General features: G+C 45.9%; 1 protein-coding gene across 3 annotated transcripts in view; it reads right to left on the bottom strand.

Annotated features, from left to right (window-relative positions):
- Nucleotides 1-18,521, bottom strand: part of VIT (vitrin) — a 105,355-nt gene that overhangs the window by 39,711 nt on the left and 47,123 nt on the right. For all 3 annotated transcript variants that reach the window (XM_040496509.1, XM_040496507.1, XM_040496508.1), the window contains exons 5-7: nt 15,161-15,294; nt 10,019-10,096; nt 3,148-3,339 (exon numbers count right to left, since the gene is read on the bottom strand). In XM_040496509.1, coding sequence (XP_040352443.1) covers nt 3,148-3,339; nt 10,019-10,096; nt 15,161-15,294 — 404 coding nt within the window. The remainder of the gene's footprint in view (nt 1-3,147; nt 3,340-10,018; nt 10,097-15,160; nt 15,295-18,521) is intronic.

The following is an 18,521-nucleotide window of genomic DNA, read 5'->3' as shown; positions in this document are numbered from 1 at the left end:
CTTTTTCTTCCATCTGTTATCAGCTCCTCTTCTTGGGCTGGGAGAGCCCCTGTCTTTTCCTGCTACAAAGTTTCCACCTTCCGCAAGACTCCCTCCAAGTTCCTATGTTCTGTCTGAGAGGCAGCCTTTTATCTTATTGTAGAGCAAAGATACTCATTGATCCCAGAGGCAGATTGCTCCTGTTCTGGTACACACTTCTAGGTGTCCTAAGCTGAAGGGACCCGTTGCAGGGATCTTGCTAGGGTGTGTTCACAGGTGTAGCCCAAGATCTCAGGGCAGTGCCTGATACATAGTAGGCTCTCAATAAATATTTGTTGAATAAACAAATAAATTAGGTTTCACCTGGACACCCCATCTACAACACACTTCTACAATCTTTTGACTCTCGTCAATACAAAAGAGGAGAAAACCCTTAATAAAGGCAGTAACAACAACTCACTTGTCTATCAGCAATAAGAGAGTTGCTCTGTTATAGCTAGCAGAACATTCTCAATTGATTTGAAGAAAAAAAGGAATTATCTGTGTACTGATTATGATATAATATAGTTGGGCTAAAAGATCACAGCAAGTTACCTATAGCCATACATGAATATAGGCATTCGTGAAAGTAGACTTATGGTTACCTGGGGCTGGGGGACGGAGGGATCAGTTAATGGGTACAGGTTTCTTTTGGGGATGATGCAAATGTTCTAGAATCGATCGTGGGGATGGTTGCCTAACTCTGCAAATATACTAAGAACAACTGAATTGTATGATTTCAATGGGTGAATTGTATGATATGTGGAAAGTATTTCAACAAACTCTTCTTAAAAAAAGAAAAAGTCGGGGCGCCTGAGTGGCGCAGTCGGGTAAGCGTCCGACTTCAGCCAGGTCACGATCTCGTGGTCCGTGAGTTCGAGCCCCGCGTCGGGCTCTGGGCTGATGGCTCAGAGCCTGGAGCCTGTTTCCAATTCTGTGTCTCCCTCTCTCTCTGCCCCTTGCCCGTTCATGCTCTGTCTCTCTCTGTCCCAAAAATAAATAAATGTTGAAAAAAAAATTAAAAAAATAAAGAAAAAGAGGGCTTCAAACATCCATTTTCACTTCTCTTCATTCCTACAGCAAATCCTTTGAGCGGGCAACATGGTTTCTTCATGCCCCCTCTCCCTTCCTCCCCTTCCAGTCTGGCCCATTTCTTGGCAGTTACCGTGGAGGCGGCATGGAGCGCTCCTTCTGAGTGTTTGCCTGGCAGGCTGTGGGGCGGCGTGGGCGCTGGCCGAGGTTGAAGAGGGAGGCTGCCGGGCTGGGAGGCTGCTGTCCAACGGCCCCTGTCCCCCAGCCAGGAATAATGAGGCTTTGCCAGGTCAGGAGCCACTACATCAAGTTCCTTGAGGTTTCCACCAGCACAGGCCCAGCCTGTCACAGGATTTCCAAGCTCCCAGTGTAGCCAGATAAATATGCCACATGTTTAATTATACGTGTTATGTAAAAACTGACCTCCTCCGAGGAGACACCAGGAGCAAACAACTTACTCAACCACTCAAAAGTCTCTGAAAGAATCAAGGGCCCCTAAAGTCAAGAGCCTGAAGTTATGAAGAAGGAAAGCTTGTGGCTTGAGGGCCTCTCACCCAGGATCCTTGCTTCCTATTTCTCTTGCTGTCAGGCATCGTGTGCCTGTGCTCGTGTTAGCCGGGGTTCCAGAGGAACAGGATGGCGGGGGCGGGGATGGGGGTCATGTCCTGTGTATCCCAGCAATTATTTTTATGGCATTTTTCCATCATCGATCCTTCCAGGGGTTGTTCATCCCATGGAATGAAAATAACCCTTGTTTCATAGAGTAGCTAGGAACATTGAGTAAAAAAACAGTGCACACAGGGTGCCCAGCACAGGGAAGCATGGACTGCGTGCTCCACTGTTGTTATTCTTCACCACAGTGGGCATTGGGGGTGCCTAACATCCTCTGGCCTCGCTGCCCCATCCGTGGCAAGGGCAGGTCAGGCCCTTGTTTCTGGGATGGCTTCATTCGTGCCTGGGGTGTTCGGTGATGGCAGGGATGCCTCCTGCAGGACAGTCAGGGGGGAACCCGGCTGCTGGGGTGCCATCGTGGCTCTGCTGTTTCCCAGCCGTGTGACCCGAGGCCGGTTTCCTCACTGCCCTTCTCTCTGGTTTCCTCATCAATGCAAGGAATTAGTGAAATCAGAAGTCGTAGATCTCATTACGTAGCTCGGTTATGAGGATCTCATAGACTAATTGTAAGGTGCTTCGAAGTGTCCAGCACGTTGCAAGTGCTGACGTTATTTGTTAGATAAAAGGACGAATGGATGGCTGGACTCTGATATGGAACAGGCAAGGGCCCTGCTGTGTGGCGGGAGGTGAGGCTGAAGGAACAAGTCCCGGGCACGTCCTCCTAGAAGGAGAAAATGGCCCTGGGTGGGAAATATTTAGGAAAACCTGCTGTCACTCCTGCTGTGGAATGTTCCGGACTCTTTCCAGAAGACCTTTAGAAATGAGACGGTCTTACTAGCCTAGGATGGCTTGCATAAAAACCTGCATAGAAACTAGAGACTGAGTTATCAGTTATCAGCTCTTGAGGTAATACCATGTAATACCAAGATTGGTTAAATCTAAAACACTATTTAAGAAACGGATACATAAAAAGCAATCAGAAAGGGAATAAAAACTTTAGCTGTCTGGCTTTTCCTATAGTTTTGTTTTGGTTTTTTTTTTTTTTTTTGTTTCTTTTTTTTTTTTTTTGGTTTTGTTTGCTTCTAATATTTGAAGACTTCCAGGAGCATACGTTTGTCCCTTAAAACGCAACAGCATTTACCTTGAAACCTACTATCCCTTCGACTCGGCTTTTGCAATGGGAAAGTTTCACGTAACGTCCTACCTTCCTAAGTATGGTAACAGCAGTCACACTTCCGAATCTGTCTTAAGCCCCTTCCACGTGGTTCGCTTAGCTCTTAGCTTGGTCCTAACATAGTATCAGGCTCAGATTTACCCCTGGAGTCTGGAAGGACACAACCACGTACTTCCGGCCCAGGTCTCGGCGCTACTCCTCAGCCAGCTCAAGAGGCGGGACTCCGCACGAGCATTCGGACAGAGCTGTTACCCCGGAAGCCCCGTCTCCTACTTTCCTAGAGCATGACAACACACAGTCTACCTACTGACCCAGCTCCCCGCTCCTGAGGCCCACGGGCTGGGGTCTGAGGCTGCTGCTGGTGGAGCCGGCAGAGGGGGACGGCTTTGGCAGGCTGGCGTGGGCAGCTCCAGTGGCAGTGGCTCCTGTTATCTGCGTCAGGGTGACTGGCTGTGCGGTTGTTCCTGGAACTGGTGGCTTCTGGTAGGCTTTCGTGGTCTCATCTGTAAAAAAAAAAGACGAAATTATACTGAGTCCTACCAATTGGCTGGTGGGCCTGTCAGGACAGAAATGAATGCTTATTGAACACTAGCTTTGGGCGAAGATCTCTGCTAGCTGCTGCGGAGGAGAAAATCCACCTGCCCGAAAGGAATGTACAATCTGGAGGGAACAATGAGCCAATAAACAAACCAAAGACTAAATAACAATAAAATATTTAACTTTTTTTTACGTTTATTCATTTTTTGAGAGAGAGAGAGAGAGAGAGAGAGACAGAACGCGAGCGGGGGAGTGGCAGAGACAGAAGGAGACACAGAATCCAAAGCAGGCTCCTGGTTCTGAAATGACAGCACGGAGCCCGATGCGGGGCTCGAACTCACAATGTGAGATCATGACGTGAGCCGAAGTTGGACGCTTAACTGAGCCACCCAGGCGCCCCATAACAATAAAATATTTAAATAGTTAAATCCTACAGCAACACTGAGAAGGCAGAACATGATTTACTGCCAAATTAATTTGCCAGACACCAGAAGCAATGGTTTATGAACCTTTTTCTTTTCTTTTCTTTTTTTTTTTTTTCTGCTGTGTCAGCATTGACCTAGGGATGGAAGGAACTTTGGGGCTTTCACTGTGACTTACTCTCAGAGAATGCATTCTAGATGTTCTAGCTTAGACTGGTTCATGACTAGTCAACTCACTCCTCTGGGCCCCAGTTTTCTCATCTGTAAAATGGGGTAATGGAAATAATTACATGGTAAGGATCAACTAGATTCTACTAAATTGTGCTCTTCATTCATGTGTAATGATTTACATTGTTTCCATGATTTAAAGAAATTTTTTTAGTTGGGGCACCTGGGTGGCTCAGTCAGTTGAGCATCCAACTTCAGCTCAGGTCATGATCTCACTGTTCGTGGGTTCAAGCCCTGGGTCGGGCTCTGTGCTGACAGCTCAGAGCCTGGAGCCTATTTTGGATTCTGTGTCTCCCTCTCTCTCTTCCCCTCCCCCACTCATTCTCTCTCTCTCTCTCTCTCTCTCTCTCTCTCTCTCAAATAAATAAACATTAAAAAAATTAAAAAAATTTTTTAAAGTTTTATTTATTTAGTTTGAGGAAGACAGAGACAGTGTGAGTGGGGAAGAGGCAGAGAAGGAAGGAGAGAGAGAATCCCAAGCAGGCTCCGTGCCCGATGTGGGGCTTGAACTGTGAGATCATGACCTGAGCTGAAATCAGAGTCAGACACTTAACCGACTGAGCCACCCAGGCACCCCTCCACAATTTTAAACAAGTCTTAATGTGTTAGTTCTCTGGGGGCCCTGACAGTTTCTCTGAAGGTTTAGGGCACCAGTGGCTATCCTCTGGGCATTGGATATTGTATTGACAGCCATGGTCTGTGTCAGAAGGGGACACAAAATGGTCCCCAAACTGAACAGCACCCCAGTCCTGGGAGGGACCAGTTACATGTGTCACCTGAGCCCCCCAGCAGGGACATTAACTCCTATGCCTGCTTCTCTGTATTTGTGTCCTAGTGCTGCTGTCATAAATTGTCACAAACACACAAACTGGCTTAAAACAACAAAAATCTATTCTCTCACAGCTCTGAAGGCCAAAAGTTGGAACTCAGTGTCACTGGGGCTGACCTCAAGGTGTCAGCAGTCAAGGTGTGAGCGGAACCTGCTTTCTGCCTCTTCCATTGTCTGGTGGCTGCTGGCATTACTTGGCTTGTGGCCACACCCCTCCAGTCCTCAAGGCCAAAATCCTGAGTTTCTCTCTGCTCTGTCTTCACATGACCGTCTCCTCCATGTGTATCAAATCTCCCTCTGTCTCCCCCTGCCCCAGATAATTCAGGATAGTCTCCCCATCCAAAGATCTTGACCTAATCCCATTGGCCAAGCACCCCTCCCCTTTCTTGTTTTGCCGTATATGGGAGAATTCACAGATACCAGGGACAAGGACGTGGGTATCTTTGGTGGTGCTGGGGCATTTTTCAGCTTACCACAGCATCATAGCCATAGCTTTTTTATTATTATTATTAAGTTTATTTATTTTGAGAGAGAGACAAGTGACAGAGCAGGAGCAGGAGAGGGGCAGAGAGAGAGGGAGAGAGAGAATCCCAAGCAGACTCCATGCTCTCAGCATGGAGCCCGACATGGGGCTCAATCTCATGAACTGTGAGATGATGACCTGAGCTGAAATTAAGAGTTAGATGCTTAACCAACTGAGGCACCCAGGTGCTCCCCGCCCCCAGCTCTAGCTTTTAACTCTGCTTAGGGATATGCATCTTCGGTACATAGAACAGCAGGCCGAAGGGACAGCATCTGAGATTAGGTGCCGTGCTGTTCCTGTGAACCATCCAACTTCCTCTTTGACACTGCACAGCATGCTGGGAAAACAGTGTCAGCACCATGACCTTGGACCGGTCACGCAGGCACATGTGTGCCGGGGCATTTAGACCCATCACCCAGCACTGGCATCTGCTCGTTTCCCACCCTGCCGCTGTCACCTGTGAGCACTGACTCGGGAGAGCATATCCGCACACAGTGCCCCAGACACAGGTTGGAGTTTGGCTGTTCAGTCTGCTCTCGTAGGCCATCCGGGCTCTCCTTTTCCTTGTTGTCACTAACAGTAGGTCGCCTTCAAATCTGCCCGGAGATGGTGGCAGACGATTGCTAAAGAGCTGGCAGCAGCTTTGGTGGGGTCAGCCAGTCTTCACGCTGTCCTTGGGCAAAACCAAACCTGCGTGGTTTATGACATTTCTGTGACTTCAAAGGAACTGAGCCTTCATGACAAGTCCTAGGGAAGTTTCTGATTTCTCCGGAGTAGTCTTCTGTCTTACTCTCTGGTAAATGCTCTGAAGCATTAGCGTCTTGTTAGGGGGATGTGGGCCCAGGTAGGACCCGCTTCATACAGGGAAGAGCCATTTAATAGAATAACATATATATTTTATGAAATAGGATAAAAGTATTAATTTGGAAAGAAAGATATAAAACCTACAGTACATTTTACTTGGAAATTGTTAATTAAGCCACAATTAAAAATAAAACTTCTAGCAGTAATGAATTTTGTCACCTTACACTCATGAGATATTGAAAACATGAAATGTCTTTTTCTCACACCATTGGCTAACTGTGAGGTTTCCAAGCACCCTCAGTCTTCCTTTGCTAACATTGATGGCTGGAGAGCAGATTAAATATCCTGATGGCAGCCAGTCGTGTTAGCTGCTTAGGACACAGATACTTTCAAGCGAGTCATAAATTCCACCAAGAGATCCATGTGTCTGGTTTTCCATGGTCTTCCATGGGCTGTTATTTCCACCTGCTCTCCTGCCGGGAACAGAACTGTCTTTAAGATGAAGACGGATCGGGGCGCCTGGGTGGCGCAGTCGGTTGAGCGTCCGACTTCAGCCAGGTCACGATCTCGCGGTCCGTGAGTTCGAGCCCCGCGTCGGGCTCTGGGCTGATGGCTCAGAGCCTGGAGCCTGTTTCCGATTCTGTGTCTCCCTCTCTCTCTGCCCCTCCCCCGTTCATGCTCTGTCTCTCTCTGTCCCAAAAATAAATAAAAACGTTGAAAAAAAAAAAAAAAGATGAAGACGGAGAAAGAACTCTTCCCCAATTGCTCCCAATTCCTTACGGAACATAAGGCCTGATGTGACCCAAAGTGAATTCTTCATTGCACCAGGTTCCTTTTGAGCAGTTAGAAACGAAACCATTAAAATGGTTTCTTCATACAATGTCAGATACACAGAAGCCTCATGGAAATCTTTTCAAAGATTTTCATGGGAAAACGTGAAAATTTCCTTTAGGCTCTTACCCTATTACTCTATGGACAAGGTCATGTAGTGTTCTTTTTTTTTTAAATTTTTTAAGTTTAGTTATTTATTTTGAGAGAGAGAGCAAGTGAGCATGAGAGGGGGAAGGGCAGCGAGACAGAGGGGGAGAGAGAGAGAGAGAGAGAGAGAGAGAATTCCAAGCAGGCTTTACACCATCAGCGCAGAGCCCGATGTGGGGCCCAAACCCACAAACTGTGAGATTGTGACCTGAGCCAAAATCCAGAGATGGACGCTCAACGAATGGAGCCCACCCAGGCGCCCCAGGTCATGAACAGTTCTGAACAACCTGCTCAACAGCAGCAGGAGGTCCTCAGAGCTCCCTACACCTGACTCATCATTGAATCATAGCGACGGTGTTAAAATGCAGACTCCGGGGCCCTAATCACATAGATTCTGATGCGCTGCATCTGGGACGGATCCTGGAAATCTGATTTGAGAACCGTCAGCCAGCATCAGGCTGGACTCCTGACTTCAGGCCTCAGCAGCTCGGCCACTACTGTTCCTTTGCTGTAAAACGGGGATGGTCAGACCGACCTGACGAGGCCGGGTCCTAACTAGGCACCACGTCTGTGAGGGGCCCGCACAGTGCCCGGCACATGGTGGGCACTCGGCAAGTGGCAGTAGCTGACACTTATCATCGTGTTGTGTCACACCCCCCCCTTCCCCCAGTGGAGGACAGTGCGGACACTGAAGCCCAGTTAACAGCAGTGTCTGGAGGTCAGGGTGACGAGGGAGGGTTTGCTCTTCCCGCCACTGACTCAGGATTATACACGAGGGCAGGAAATCTATTCACTAAGCATCTACTACGTGCCAGACGCCGTGAAGGCCTCTTTGACAGCGGCATTCACATTGGATACCAGTCACAGTCCCAGAAGCCAAGCCAAGAAGAGGTCTCACAGACAACAGGTGGCAGAGCCAGGATTCGGACCCCTATTGGTTTGATTCCAAATTCTGTATGTCTTTCCTCCAAAGGGGAACACGGTGGAAAGCAAGTCATCAAAAGCCTCGAGATTCCTGAATGCGGTTCCCACCAGAGGGTGGCCCGAGGTCTCTCTAGAGTGTTGGTGGAGCTTGTCTTATTCCCAAGACTGGGGGGGGGGGGGGGGGCCTTGGGGGGTATAGGCTGTGAGGGCAGGAGGCTCTGCGAAGTCAAGTGTAATGGAAACATAAGCTTGATTTTCCTCAGGGGTGGGAGGGGCTGGGGCACGTGGCCAAGGGGAAGCAGGAGGGGGCTCTCCGGCCACTTTCGCTCAGAACCCTCTGAGAAGCATTTCCTTCCCTTTCTCTCGCTGTAGTGCCAGCGATGCGCCTTCTTGGGTTTGGTGAGCTTCTCTGAACCAACACTTACCTGTTTTTACTTAGTTCAGAGTAGCTTGAGACTCGAGCCCAATACCAGCTGCTTGCCTGACAGTTGCTGCCTGCCTGGGGAAACAGCATTTAAATCAGAAGGAGCTGCCCCTGGCAAATCAAGGTGCTTTGTAGTTTTTTTTTTTTTTTTTTTTTTTTTTAAGATGTTTCCTATTTGTTGAGTGAGCTCTTTTCCCATGGAAGAAGGCTGCTTTGCTGTGAGGGGGTCATCCTGACCTGATTTACCTGTTAACTCACTGTCCTGGAGGGATTAGGAAGCCTGTTATCTGCACATGCCAAGACCAGAGCAAGTAACTGCTGGCCCCATATCTTCATCTCATCTGCTTCCCCCCATTTCTATAGGAATTTTGTCATCGGGATAGGAAAAAAGGGGACCCCCCTTTTATGGTTCTCACTGGAATTTTTTTTTTAATATTTATTTTTGAGAGAAAGCCTAAGAGCGTCCACGAGTAGGGGAAGGACGGGGGGTGGGGAGGGGGGACACAGGATCTCAAAGCAGGCTCTGCACTGACAGCAGAGAGCCCAACATGGGGCTCGAACTCACAAACCATGAGATCATGATCTGATCCAAAGTCGGATGTCTAATCGACTGAGCCACCCAGGCGCCCCAGTGCTTTTTATTATTTTTAAAATTTATTTTGAGAGAGAAAGAGAGGGAGCCAGTGGGGGAGGGGCACAGAGAGGGAGACAGAGAATCTCAAGCAGGCTCCACGCTGTCAGTGCAGAGCCTGATGTCAGGCTCGAACCCACAAACCGTGAGATCACGACCTGAGCTGAAACCATGAGCCAGACACTCAACTGACTGAGCCACCCAGGTGCCCAGAGACTATAACTTTAAAGAGTGGTTCCTCTAGAAGCTGGGCAAGACCCCAAGTGTCCCTTTTGTGTTTATGTTGGAAAGGGATGTTTATCCCTTCTCTTTGTGTGGGAAATCAAAATGCCCCCAAAGACACAATAACGCATAGCCTAGTTCTCCCTTGACACAAAAACCTAAAAAAAGGTATTTTCCTGACCTGAAGTCTATCTGTGCTCCCTTTGTGGTTCACGTGACGCACAACCTCATAAACACTGTATCTTTGGCTTGGGTTATTTCTATTAGTTGTTTTCTGTTAACACCATCCTTTTTGCTTCCCTTCATTTCATACCTAGTAAGAGACAGCTTTTCCCCTTTCATCTGCCAGGGAACATTTCTAGACAGAATATCCTGTCATCTTCTAAAGTAACAATACAATTCAAGGCAACAACCATTGTGAATGAAGATTACAAAACATAGAGATCATCTTGGAACTCGAAAACCAAAACCAAAAACTGAAGCCTCACTCTTCAGCCCCAGCCATCTGATCCCCTTGATTTCTGGGGCCACGTTTCTGGCATTGGTGAAAATATTGCTGGCATCATTGGGGCTTGACCAGATGTTAATTTCTACACTACCTTCTAAAACACGTGTTTACAAACTCAGAATATTTAGATGAAATCACATATGAACACTTGCCTGTTTTCGCAGCAGGGCTTTTAGATGATGAGTATGTGAGCGCCGATGGGTAGGTTACACCCTTTTGGGATTTACCTTCTGCAAAAAAGAAACAAATTATTTGTAGAGCTAGAAGTTTTAGATGGTTCTATTCTGGTATGCTGATTCCCTCTTTCCTATTGATCTCTCTTGAGTTCAATAAATCGGTGGTCTCCCCCACCAAGCTGAACTGCTGATTACAATAAGAAAGTCAAGTGAGGTTTTGTTTTCCTGTATAGCCTGTGTTTTATTAATATTAGAAAGGAAGCAATAATATCTCTGTGACTCAGAGTTAACATTAGCAACCCTCATTCTGCCCACGAAGATGTGACATGTGAGCTAAGGTTTTCATATGTGTGGTGCTGAATGTTTAATTAGGTCAGTAGATGAATGTAAAAGCACTCCCCGTGCTCTCCTTCTGGATGCTCCAGAGCTCTGGTCACAAGCTGGCTGTGCATGAATGGCTCTTTCCCCCTTTCACGGACCCTGTGGGATCCATTTGAATTCCATGGCACTAAAGAAACCTAGAAGTAGTTTTCAAAATAAGCATTTGTTGCCCACCTAGGGAAAGAAAGTTTAGAGGCCAGGTGAGGAGAAGGAATGTTAATATGTATCAGGGAAAACAAAGGAGGCATAAAAAAGAAAAACGATCAGGTGATTGGAGCTGGGTAAGCAAGTACCAAGCGTGATAGGACTGGAAATTGCCCGGAAAAGGCTATGGCGTCTAAAGCCTTCCTCCGCCAGGAAATGATGCCTAGAATTCCACACAAGAGTTTTGCTCCGCAATGAGGTGGACAGTGTCACTTGGAAGGTGGAATCTCCCTGGAGACTGGGGATTTGTCTCACTTGGTAACCGTTGAGACACTGCCTCAAGTGATGGCTGGTATGTAGGAGATGATCAGTTAGTATTTATTCGAAGGGGGAATATCTTCATGCTTAGATCTCTGTTACAATTTCAAATACCCTTAAGAGGGGTCCTACCTGGTATCTAATATTTGCATCGGACAGTGAAAGAATTGTAAATCTCAGTCTGAGGAAATAGTTTTATAGGATGGGCTTGGGGACGAGATGGGGAGGAGTGTTGAATGGAGAGCCCGAGCGGTAGAACAGAATCTAGTGCATGATTCTTGCCAAAAGCCCTACTGACACGAAAGGCTGTCGAGCCGTGAAGCAGCCAGAATGATGGGGTCTCAGAAAGGACCTGGAACTGGGAATGAGAACATCTACGTTTCTGTTTGTCTTTGCCATGTATTTTCTGCCTCAGCCTCTGAGACTCCCATTTTTCTCATTCAGGAAATGTGGACAATGATATGGACCAATTTACTATCTATTAAGTTGTAGGGGCCTAATGAAAAAAAGAAGTTAAAATGTTCTGGAACCATGTATTACCAGAGAGATGCAAAGGTTCTCTGCTGGTATGGTCTATAAATATCACTCAAAGTGGGGATGAGGCAAAATGTTTGGGCTGACTGAGTTATTTTATCCCATTAAAGTCCCCTGGGAACAGAGTTTTCCAGGTCCCCTGCCCTTGACTGGGCCTCTTCCAAATTGTGATTGAGGTTATTTCGGGCCCAGGGAGGGCCCTATGGCCATTGGCCTCACTTGATCAACAGAGGGGACTGCACAGACATGGTCTTCATCTGTTTACTGTTCTCACATTTAAAATCCTATGGCTTTTCCTGCTTCTATTCAGAAGGAAAAGGAGCATGAGCTCAGTTTTCTGACATGTGGATCCAAGAACAAACGGGCAGTTTTAGGAAGTCCCTCTCTGACCATTCCTGTCCACGGGCCGCCAAAAGATTGTGCTGACCAAAAAGGCAGATCCTGTCGTCTGCTTCCATCCCAGCCCACCAAAGTGAATTAACTAAAGGAGCACAGTGATGCGTGAAAGTTAAAAATAAGAAGGTCATGGAGGCACCCGAGCCTTCAGAGGAGGATTCTGACACCGTCCAGCTGAAGTTGGTGGCCTTGAGCTCCCAGATAGTGGGGAGCGTGGCTTGGCTGCTGGCCGGTGTGGCCCCCGCCCCCCCAAGTCACCCATTCAAAAGAGATTCCTACTCATTGCAGAAGCACCAATGTTTACTATAATTGGCAAAAAGTGTTTTGGTTAAATGTCACTAGGTGAAATGAGGGGACATGGAAGTTGAGTTTGTAGGGAATAATCTCAGTAGACTGATTTTCATTTAAAAAACCCAAAACATCTCTACTCTCTTGGAGTTAATTTTTCCTTTAAACCTCTGTTGGGGATTCTTGAATTGCAGGCTATGCATTTAAGATGGAAACACTCTTATTTAGCCAGGAGCTACTGGGTAAACACCTATGTGGGGATTACATTTCTCTATATACTTGACAAATTTGTAGTCTAGCTATTAGCATTTTCATACGGCCCCTGTTCTGAATTCTCACGGCGCTGTGGTTGATGACTTTCCACTACCTGACATAGAAGCCAGTTTAACTTGAACCCTAGGCTGCAGAATTCTGCAGGCAAGAGGAAACAGGGATTGCTCAAGTTGTGAAGAATCCTAAAAGGTCTGTTTGTAGTTCTATTAAAACTCTGAAAAAAGCCAACTCTGATCAATGGAGGATAGTAGGAGTTGGGGCATGGGATGCATAAAGGTACCAGAACACCATCCAGATGGGAAGACCTACTATATTATGAAACATTTTTCTTTTCCTTGCTTTGGGTGGTCTTCCACAGGTGGCTCCTCAGGAGAGTTTCAAGATTCCTAATCCTGTTGGCATGCCAGAAGCTTTGCTAGAATATAGTTTAAAATCATGTGAAACCTCTTTGAAGAAAATGGGATATGCAAGGCCCAGCATAAGGCCAAGTACAACACAAGGATAGAACACTATGTTGTGCTCAAACACCAATGAGGACGTGCCAAAAAAGCCCGAAGGGCTCCCACTGGCTGAATTTGGAAAACTTGAGCATCAAAAAGAATAATGATAGCCAAATTATGGAAAGAGCGCAAATTTCCATCAATTGATGAATGGACACACACATACATACACATATACATACAATGGAATACTACTCAGCGATGAAAAAGGAGGAAATCTTGCCATTTGCAGCAATGTGGATGGAACTAGAGGGTATTATGCTAAGTGAAATAATCCAGAGAAAGATATCAGATGATTTCACTCATATGTGGAATTTGAGAAACACGATAAACATAGTGAAAAGGAAGGAAAAATTAGATAAAAACACAGAAGGAGGCAAACCATAAGAGACTCTTAAATACAGAGAACAAACTGAGGGTTGCTTCAAGGGTGGTGGGTAGGGGAATAGATTAAATGGGTGACAGGCATGAAGGAGGGCACTTTTTGAGATGAGCACTGGGTGTCATATGTAAGAGATGAAACACTGGGTTCTACTCCTGAAGCCACGACAACACTGCATGTTAAATTAAGAAAAGAATACTGGTGCTAATGGATTATAACATATTTTCAAAAACAATCCACGACTCCCTAGTGGTACTTGAAAAAACAGGTGTGCAGAGAGGGGAAAAAAACCCTCTTCTTTATGTAAGAAAACTTGCTAACAAATGTGGAAGGAATGACAGAATTAGAACAATTATAATTTTGCAAATTCTAGTGTAATTCTTGCTAGTGCAAGGATCATCAATGGATGTTAAACCATTGGATGAATTTGTTGGGGAATGAGCTATTCATGCTGATTTGAAGTTATCTCCCTACAGATTGCTTATTCGTTACAAAGTATCTCTACCATGGAGAGATACTGTAAAGTATCCAAGCATTCCAGTTTAGCATCACCCACGACTGGATAAACTGACATTATTGAGTCTTCTGATATGACCACTGTGATAAAGCACAATGTGTATGCTATGATACTACTTATGTAGTAACCTTGGCAAAATATGTAACCTGAATCCAATCATGAGGACATGGCTGGACATGTTTGTGGTCCAGACTGGGAGACACAGTACTGGACAACTGGCTGGGACTTCAAAAATGTCATTGTCATTCATGACAAAAAAAAAAGGTAGTGTGGTGGTAGATAGTTTTAGATTATTGGAGAGTTAATAGACATGACAACTAAAGGCAATGGATGATTTTTATTATTTATTAGACTGTGGATCTGGAAGGAAGGAAGGGAGGGAGGGAGGAGACAGGGAGACAGGGAGACAGGGAAGGAAAGAGAAGGAGGAGGAGGAAGAAATTCCTATGAAGACTAAGATAACTGGATACTATTGAGGAAGAACTATTTGTTGGATAACATAATTGCACCAATGTTAACGTTTTAGGTGTGGTATTGGTATTGTGGTTATTAGGAAAATCTTGTTTTTACCAGATGCGTGCAGAAGTATTGAGAGATAAAGTGTCATGATGCCTGCAGCTATTTTCACATGGTTTAGAGCAAAATGTAGATAAATGATAAGTAGGTTAATAAAGCAAATGTTGCTAGGTGAAGGGAATGTGGATATTCATTGCACTATTCTTTCAATTAAAAAAGTTTCAAAACAAAAGTTTGTGGAATTCACAATAATAGGAAAGAGAGGGTCATGATAATACAGATACTAGGTCACCTTTCTTCCCATGAAATCACACTTGTCATTAGCTCACTGACATTACCTCATTGGAAGAGGGAGGAAAAGAGTGAAAATGTTATCTACAAAAATCCTAAGGAGCTAGATAGCAAGGACCAACGAGTGAAACAATCAATTAAATAAAAAGAAATCTCAAAATTGCAGCTCAGTTCTATAAGAGCCTATATCCCTTTCCATTTACCAGAAATATCAAGGAATGAGGTTCTAGATATGAGACATATTTGGCCTAACTAAAGGAGTAGTTCAAAACCGAAGTTATTAAATGTAATTCATTTCATTAAAAGTTTGATTGGATTTATGGATAGCTGCAGTGTGTTTAAAATGAGAAATTGGAGCCTTTTAATATTTCCAGACTTTGTAGTGATTCATCACTGTAATTATAATTTATTGTTTCATGATCCCAATTATCAGAAGAGCTAATGCTTCAGACTTTTATGAAATGAGTTGGGCCATAAACTAAAACCAATAGAACATTGAAAAGAATACATTTCATCCCATGAGGTCACTTAAGCCAAGTGCCTGGGTAGGGCTGTGTTTCTCCAGTGTGTGGGCGTACCTGAGACGATGAAGGACTCTCTCCAGCGTGGCAGGGACAATGACTGGACACCATTGGAATAACTCCCCTTATAGCCAGATTGCCCGGCAACTTTCCGAACAAGTATTTTCCCTCCTGAATTATCAAGCACACCACTATGAAGAGAGAAAAAAAAAATTGAAGAACAGAAAAATATTCTTTGACACAGTCAACAGACTGATATCAAAGTAGCCTCCATCTTTATTTGAAGATATGAAAGAGTGAGATTAAGAAAAGGTTTATCCTGACCTTCAGTCCATCCCCCAAGAAGGGTGCCTTCATCCCATGGCCCGGCATCTGACCTCCCAGGTCAGATATGCTTCTCTTTCTTATTACAGAACCTGCTTGTTCCGTTGGGCAGCAATTTCTGTTTGCCACCATGCCTCAAATTTCTCTTCCTTGGTTTGCTCATTCTAACTAGATCTTTTGAGTAAAACTTCTGACAATTTCCAGTTTGGTTTTGTGACATCACAGAATGAGTCCAGTTGTTTCGGAGGGTGGCCGTGAACTTTTACCAAGCAAATCATTCCTTTTATTTTGAGCAAGGGAAGGAAGGTGCGTGGCTATACTGAACTCATTAAAAAGAGTCCTGAAGGACTCGAAATTGTTTCTTTAATTTCTAGGATTTTGAAGGTTTTAGATCCTGATGTAACAGTGACTGACATATACACCTCTTGGCTTGTATGTGAAGCAGGGGTCCCATTCTGCTTCCTCGGAATCACTTCACATTGTCATTTCCTTGCCCCAGAGCCAAAAATGGCTCCTGTGGGTATCTGTGATTTATGGCACAGAGGGAACTAAAAAAGCACTTAGATTTGTTCTCATCAACACCCTCCCTTCCCTCCAGGAGTGAGAGTTGCCATTTCCTGCCCTCCCACCTTCATGAACCAACAAGTTTCAAGACTCACCTGCTCAATGACCCAGAAGGAAAGATAGTGATAATAGTACTTGACATGCGGAGCGCTTAATTGATTTAAGATCATTCTCATGTATGGTATCTCACCGGGCCCACCCAGCAAACCCCTGACTTGTGGCATAGAGGCAGTGCTGTTGTTCCCATTTCACAGAATTGGGCTTGGACCAGCGGAGTGACTCGGGCCAGACTTTGTAACTAGTAAATTGGCAAGGCGGGGATTTGAACCCAGGTCTCGCTGACCTGGAATCCCGGGTGGGTCCCGCTTGGTCACAGTTGCCTCCGAGAGTCCAAAAGCACAGGCACCAAACTCCTCATCTTTCCAAATCTTTGCAACCCCGCCCTCCTTTCTCTCGGGGGCTCAGGATCTGTTACCTCACCAATTCCAGCTGTGGCTAGGCTGGTCTCGGCTCCCCGGACAGAGCACCTGGTTCCCACTCCCGTGTCTGCTCCTCCTGCTCTTTTGCTCTGGAAAACCAGCTCCCACTTCCGCCTGACAAGGCCCGTGTTGCTCAGTGCCCAACCTTTTCTTCTCTCCAGAGATTCTGGAAAGACTTTGCGGCATCCCTTCCTAACGATGCCTTAGAATCTTGTCTCACAACCGAGACTCTGATCGTATTTGGTCTTGGGCCATCTTCTAAAAATTTCTTGAGTTGCTTTTGTCTCCCACCCAGATTAGAAATGTTCGTATGGAAAAGGCAGTGTTTCAGGCTTCTGCGCTGGAAGGCCTGTCAGTGGTGTGCCACTCACGCTGGCTTAGGAAAGCCAGTTGTTAACTTTTCAGGATCGTGGGAGTTGGTTCTCTTCCCACTGTAGCTTGACTCAGCCACAGTGGGAGTATTTATGCCACAGAAGCTGGTAAAATCAGAATTACCCCTGCGTTTGAGGAGCTGGTTGTTAAACATTTACAAGCACAGCTCTGGTGCGGCTGAAAATTCTAGTTATTAAAAAAATTATCCCATGCTCCTTTTCCTTATAATTAATGAGGGAATTAGAAATCACAATAACACTTATGTTTTTATTTTCTTCCCAAGAAATTATCCTGCCCTTGGTTTCATACTCCAGTGTATTCAGGAAATGTGTGTGTGCGTGCATTTGCTCCTGTTTAAGAGTCAGAAGAACAGGGGCACCTGGGCGCCTCAGTCGATTGAGCGTCCGACTTCGGCTCAGGTCATGATCTCACAGTTTGCGGGTTCGAGCCCTGCATCAGGCTCTGTGCTGACAGCTCAGAGCCTGGAGCCTGCTTCAGATTCTGTGTCTCCTTCTCTCTCTGCCCCTCCCTTGCTCACACTTCGTCTTAGTTTCTCAAAAATAAATAAATGTAAAAAAAAATTAAAAAAAACAAAAGAGAAGAACAGTAGCTGCCACCTAGAAGGAAGGGAAGCAAGCGAAGGGGGGGTCTGTGTTGAGCTTCCCTCAGGCTGTTCAAAGAGATGGGAAGGGTGGGGGCGGCGGTGGTCTCAAGCTGGACAGGCCTACTGATATCCCTTGTGAGGGTGAGGTAAGGCTGAAAACCTAGACTTTGGGGAAGATGTGATACCCAGCTAGGGTGTGCTCCTGAGATTTCCCTGTTGCAGACCAGACTGATGCCTGACCTTGGCAGTGGAGTTAACTGGAGGATGTGGATCTTCCCAGATATTCTAGAGAAGAGTGGATACTGGAGAGGTCAATGGTCTGTGAACTACAGGTGCTAGTAGTCCATGGAGATGGAATGCACTAGAGACTTGACCACTGTAGGAGACACTAGAGAAGAGAGACAGCCTGAAAGAGGCTGTGGTTTTGCTTATGAAGCAGATGGGAGTCATGGTACTTTGGAGAATTTATGTACATGTGCCCTCATTTCTATCCTCACTCAGAGATAGGCACCTCATAAATATTCTCCAAAAGAGCAAAACAGTTTTACTTCTTTGCATTCCTTAGATGCCCTGCATGGTACTGGGCATGGCCTTCTCCTCCCTATCCCTGGTATCCAAGGATTGGGCTACGCTGAGGGTCAGCTGCGTGGTTCAGAGAAAAGGGCCGTTTTGAACAGCTGCCATTCTCAGGGTGGGCCTCTGGTCAGAAATCAGCATGAAGAGGGGCGCCTGGGTGGCTCAGTCAGTTAAGCGTCTGACGTCAGTTCGGGTCATGATCTCATGGTTCACAAGTTCAATCTTCGTGTCCGGCTCTGTGCTCAGAGCCTGGAGCCTGCCTCACATTCTGTGTCTCCTTCTTTCTTTGGCCCCTCCCCACTCATGCTCTTGTCTCTCTCTCTCTCTCTCTCTCTCTCTCTCTCAAAAATAAACATTTAAAAAAATCAGCATGAAGAGTACTCTGCATGGGGATGGCCTCCTCATCACCCCATTGGGCAGAAATCTTCCCCCTCCCTGGCACTTGGTCCTACTCTATGTATAGAGGTTAGTTCGGGACAAGGTTGAGCCGAAATATGAT

This window comes from Herpailurus yagouaroundi, unplaced genomic scaffold, assembly GCF_014898765.1.
Source record: "Herpailurus yagouaroundi ecotype Mexico unplaced genomic scaffold, PumYag 188, whole genome shotgun sequence".
NCBI lineage: Eukaryota > Metazoa > Chordata > Mammalia > Carnivora > Felidae > Herpailurus > Herpailurus yagouaroundi.
The sequence above is the reverse complement of the archived record's forward strand: the minus strand, read 5'-3'. Positions and strand labels throughout refer to the sequence as shown.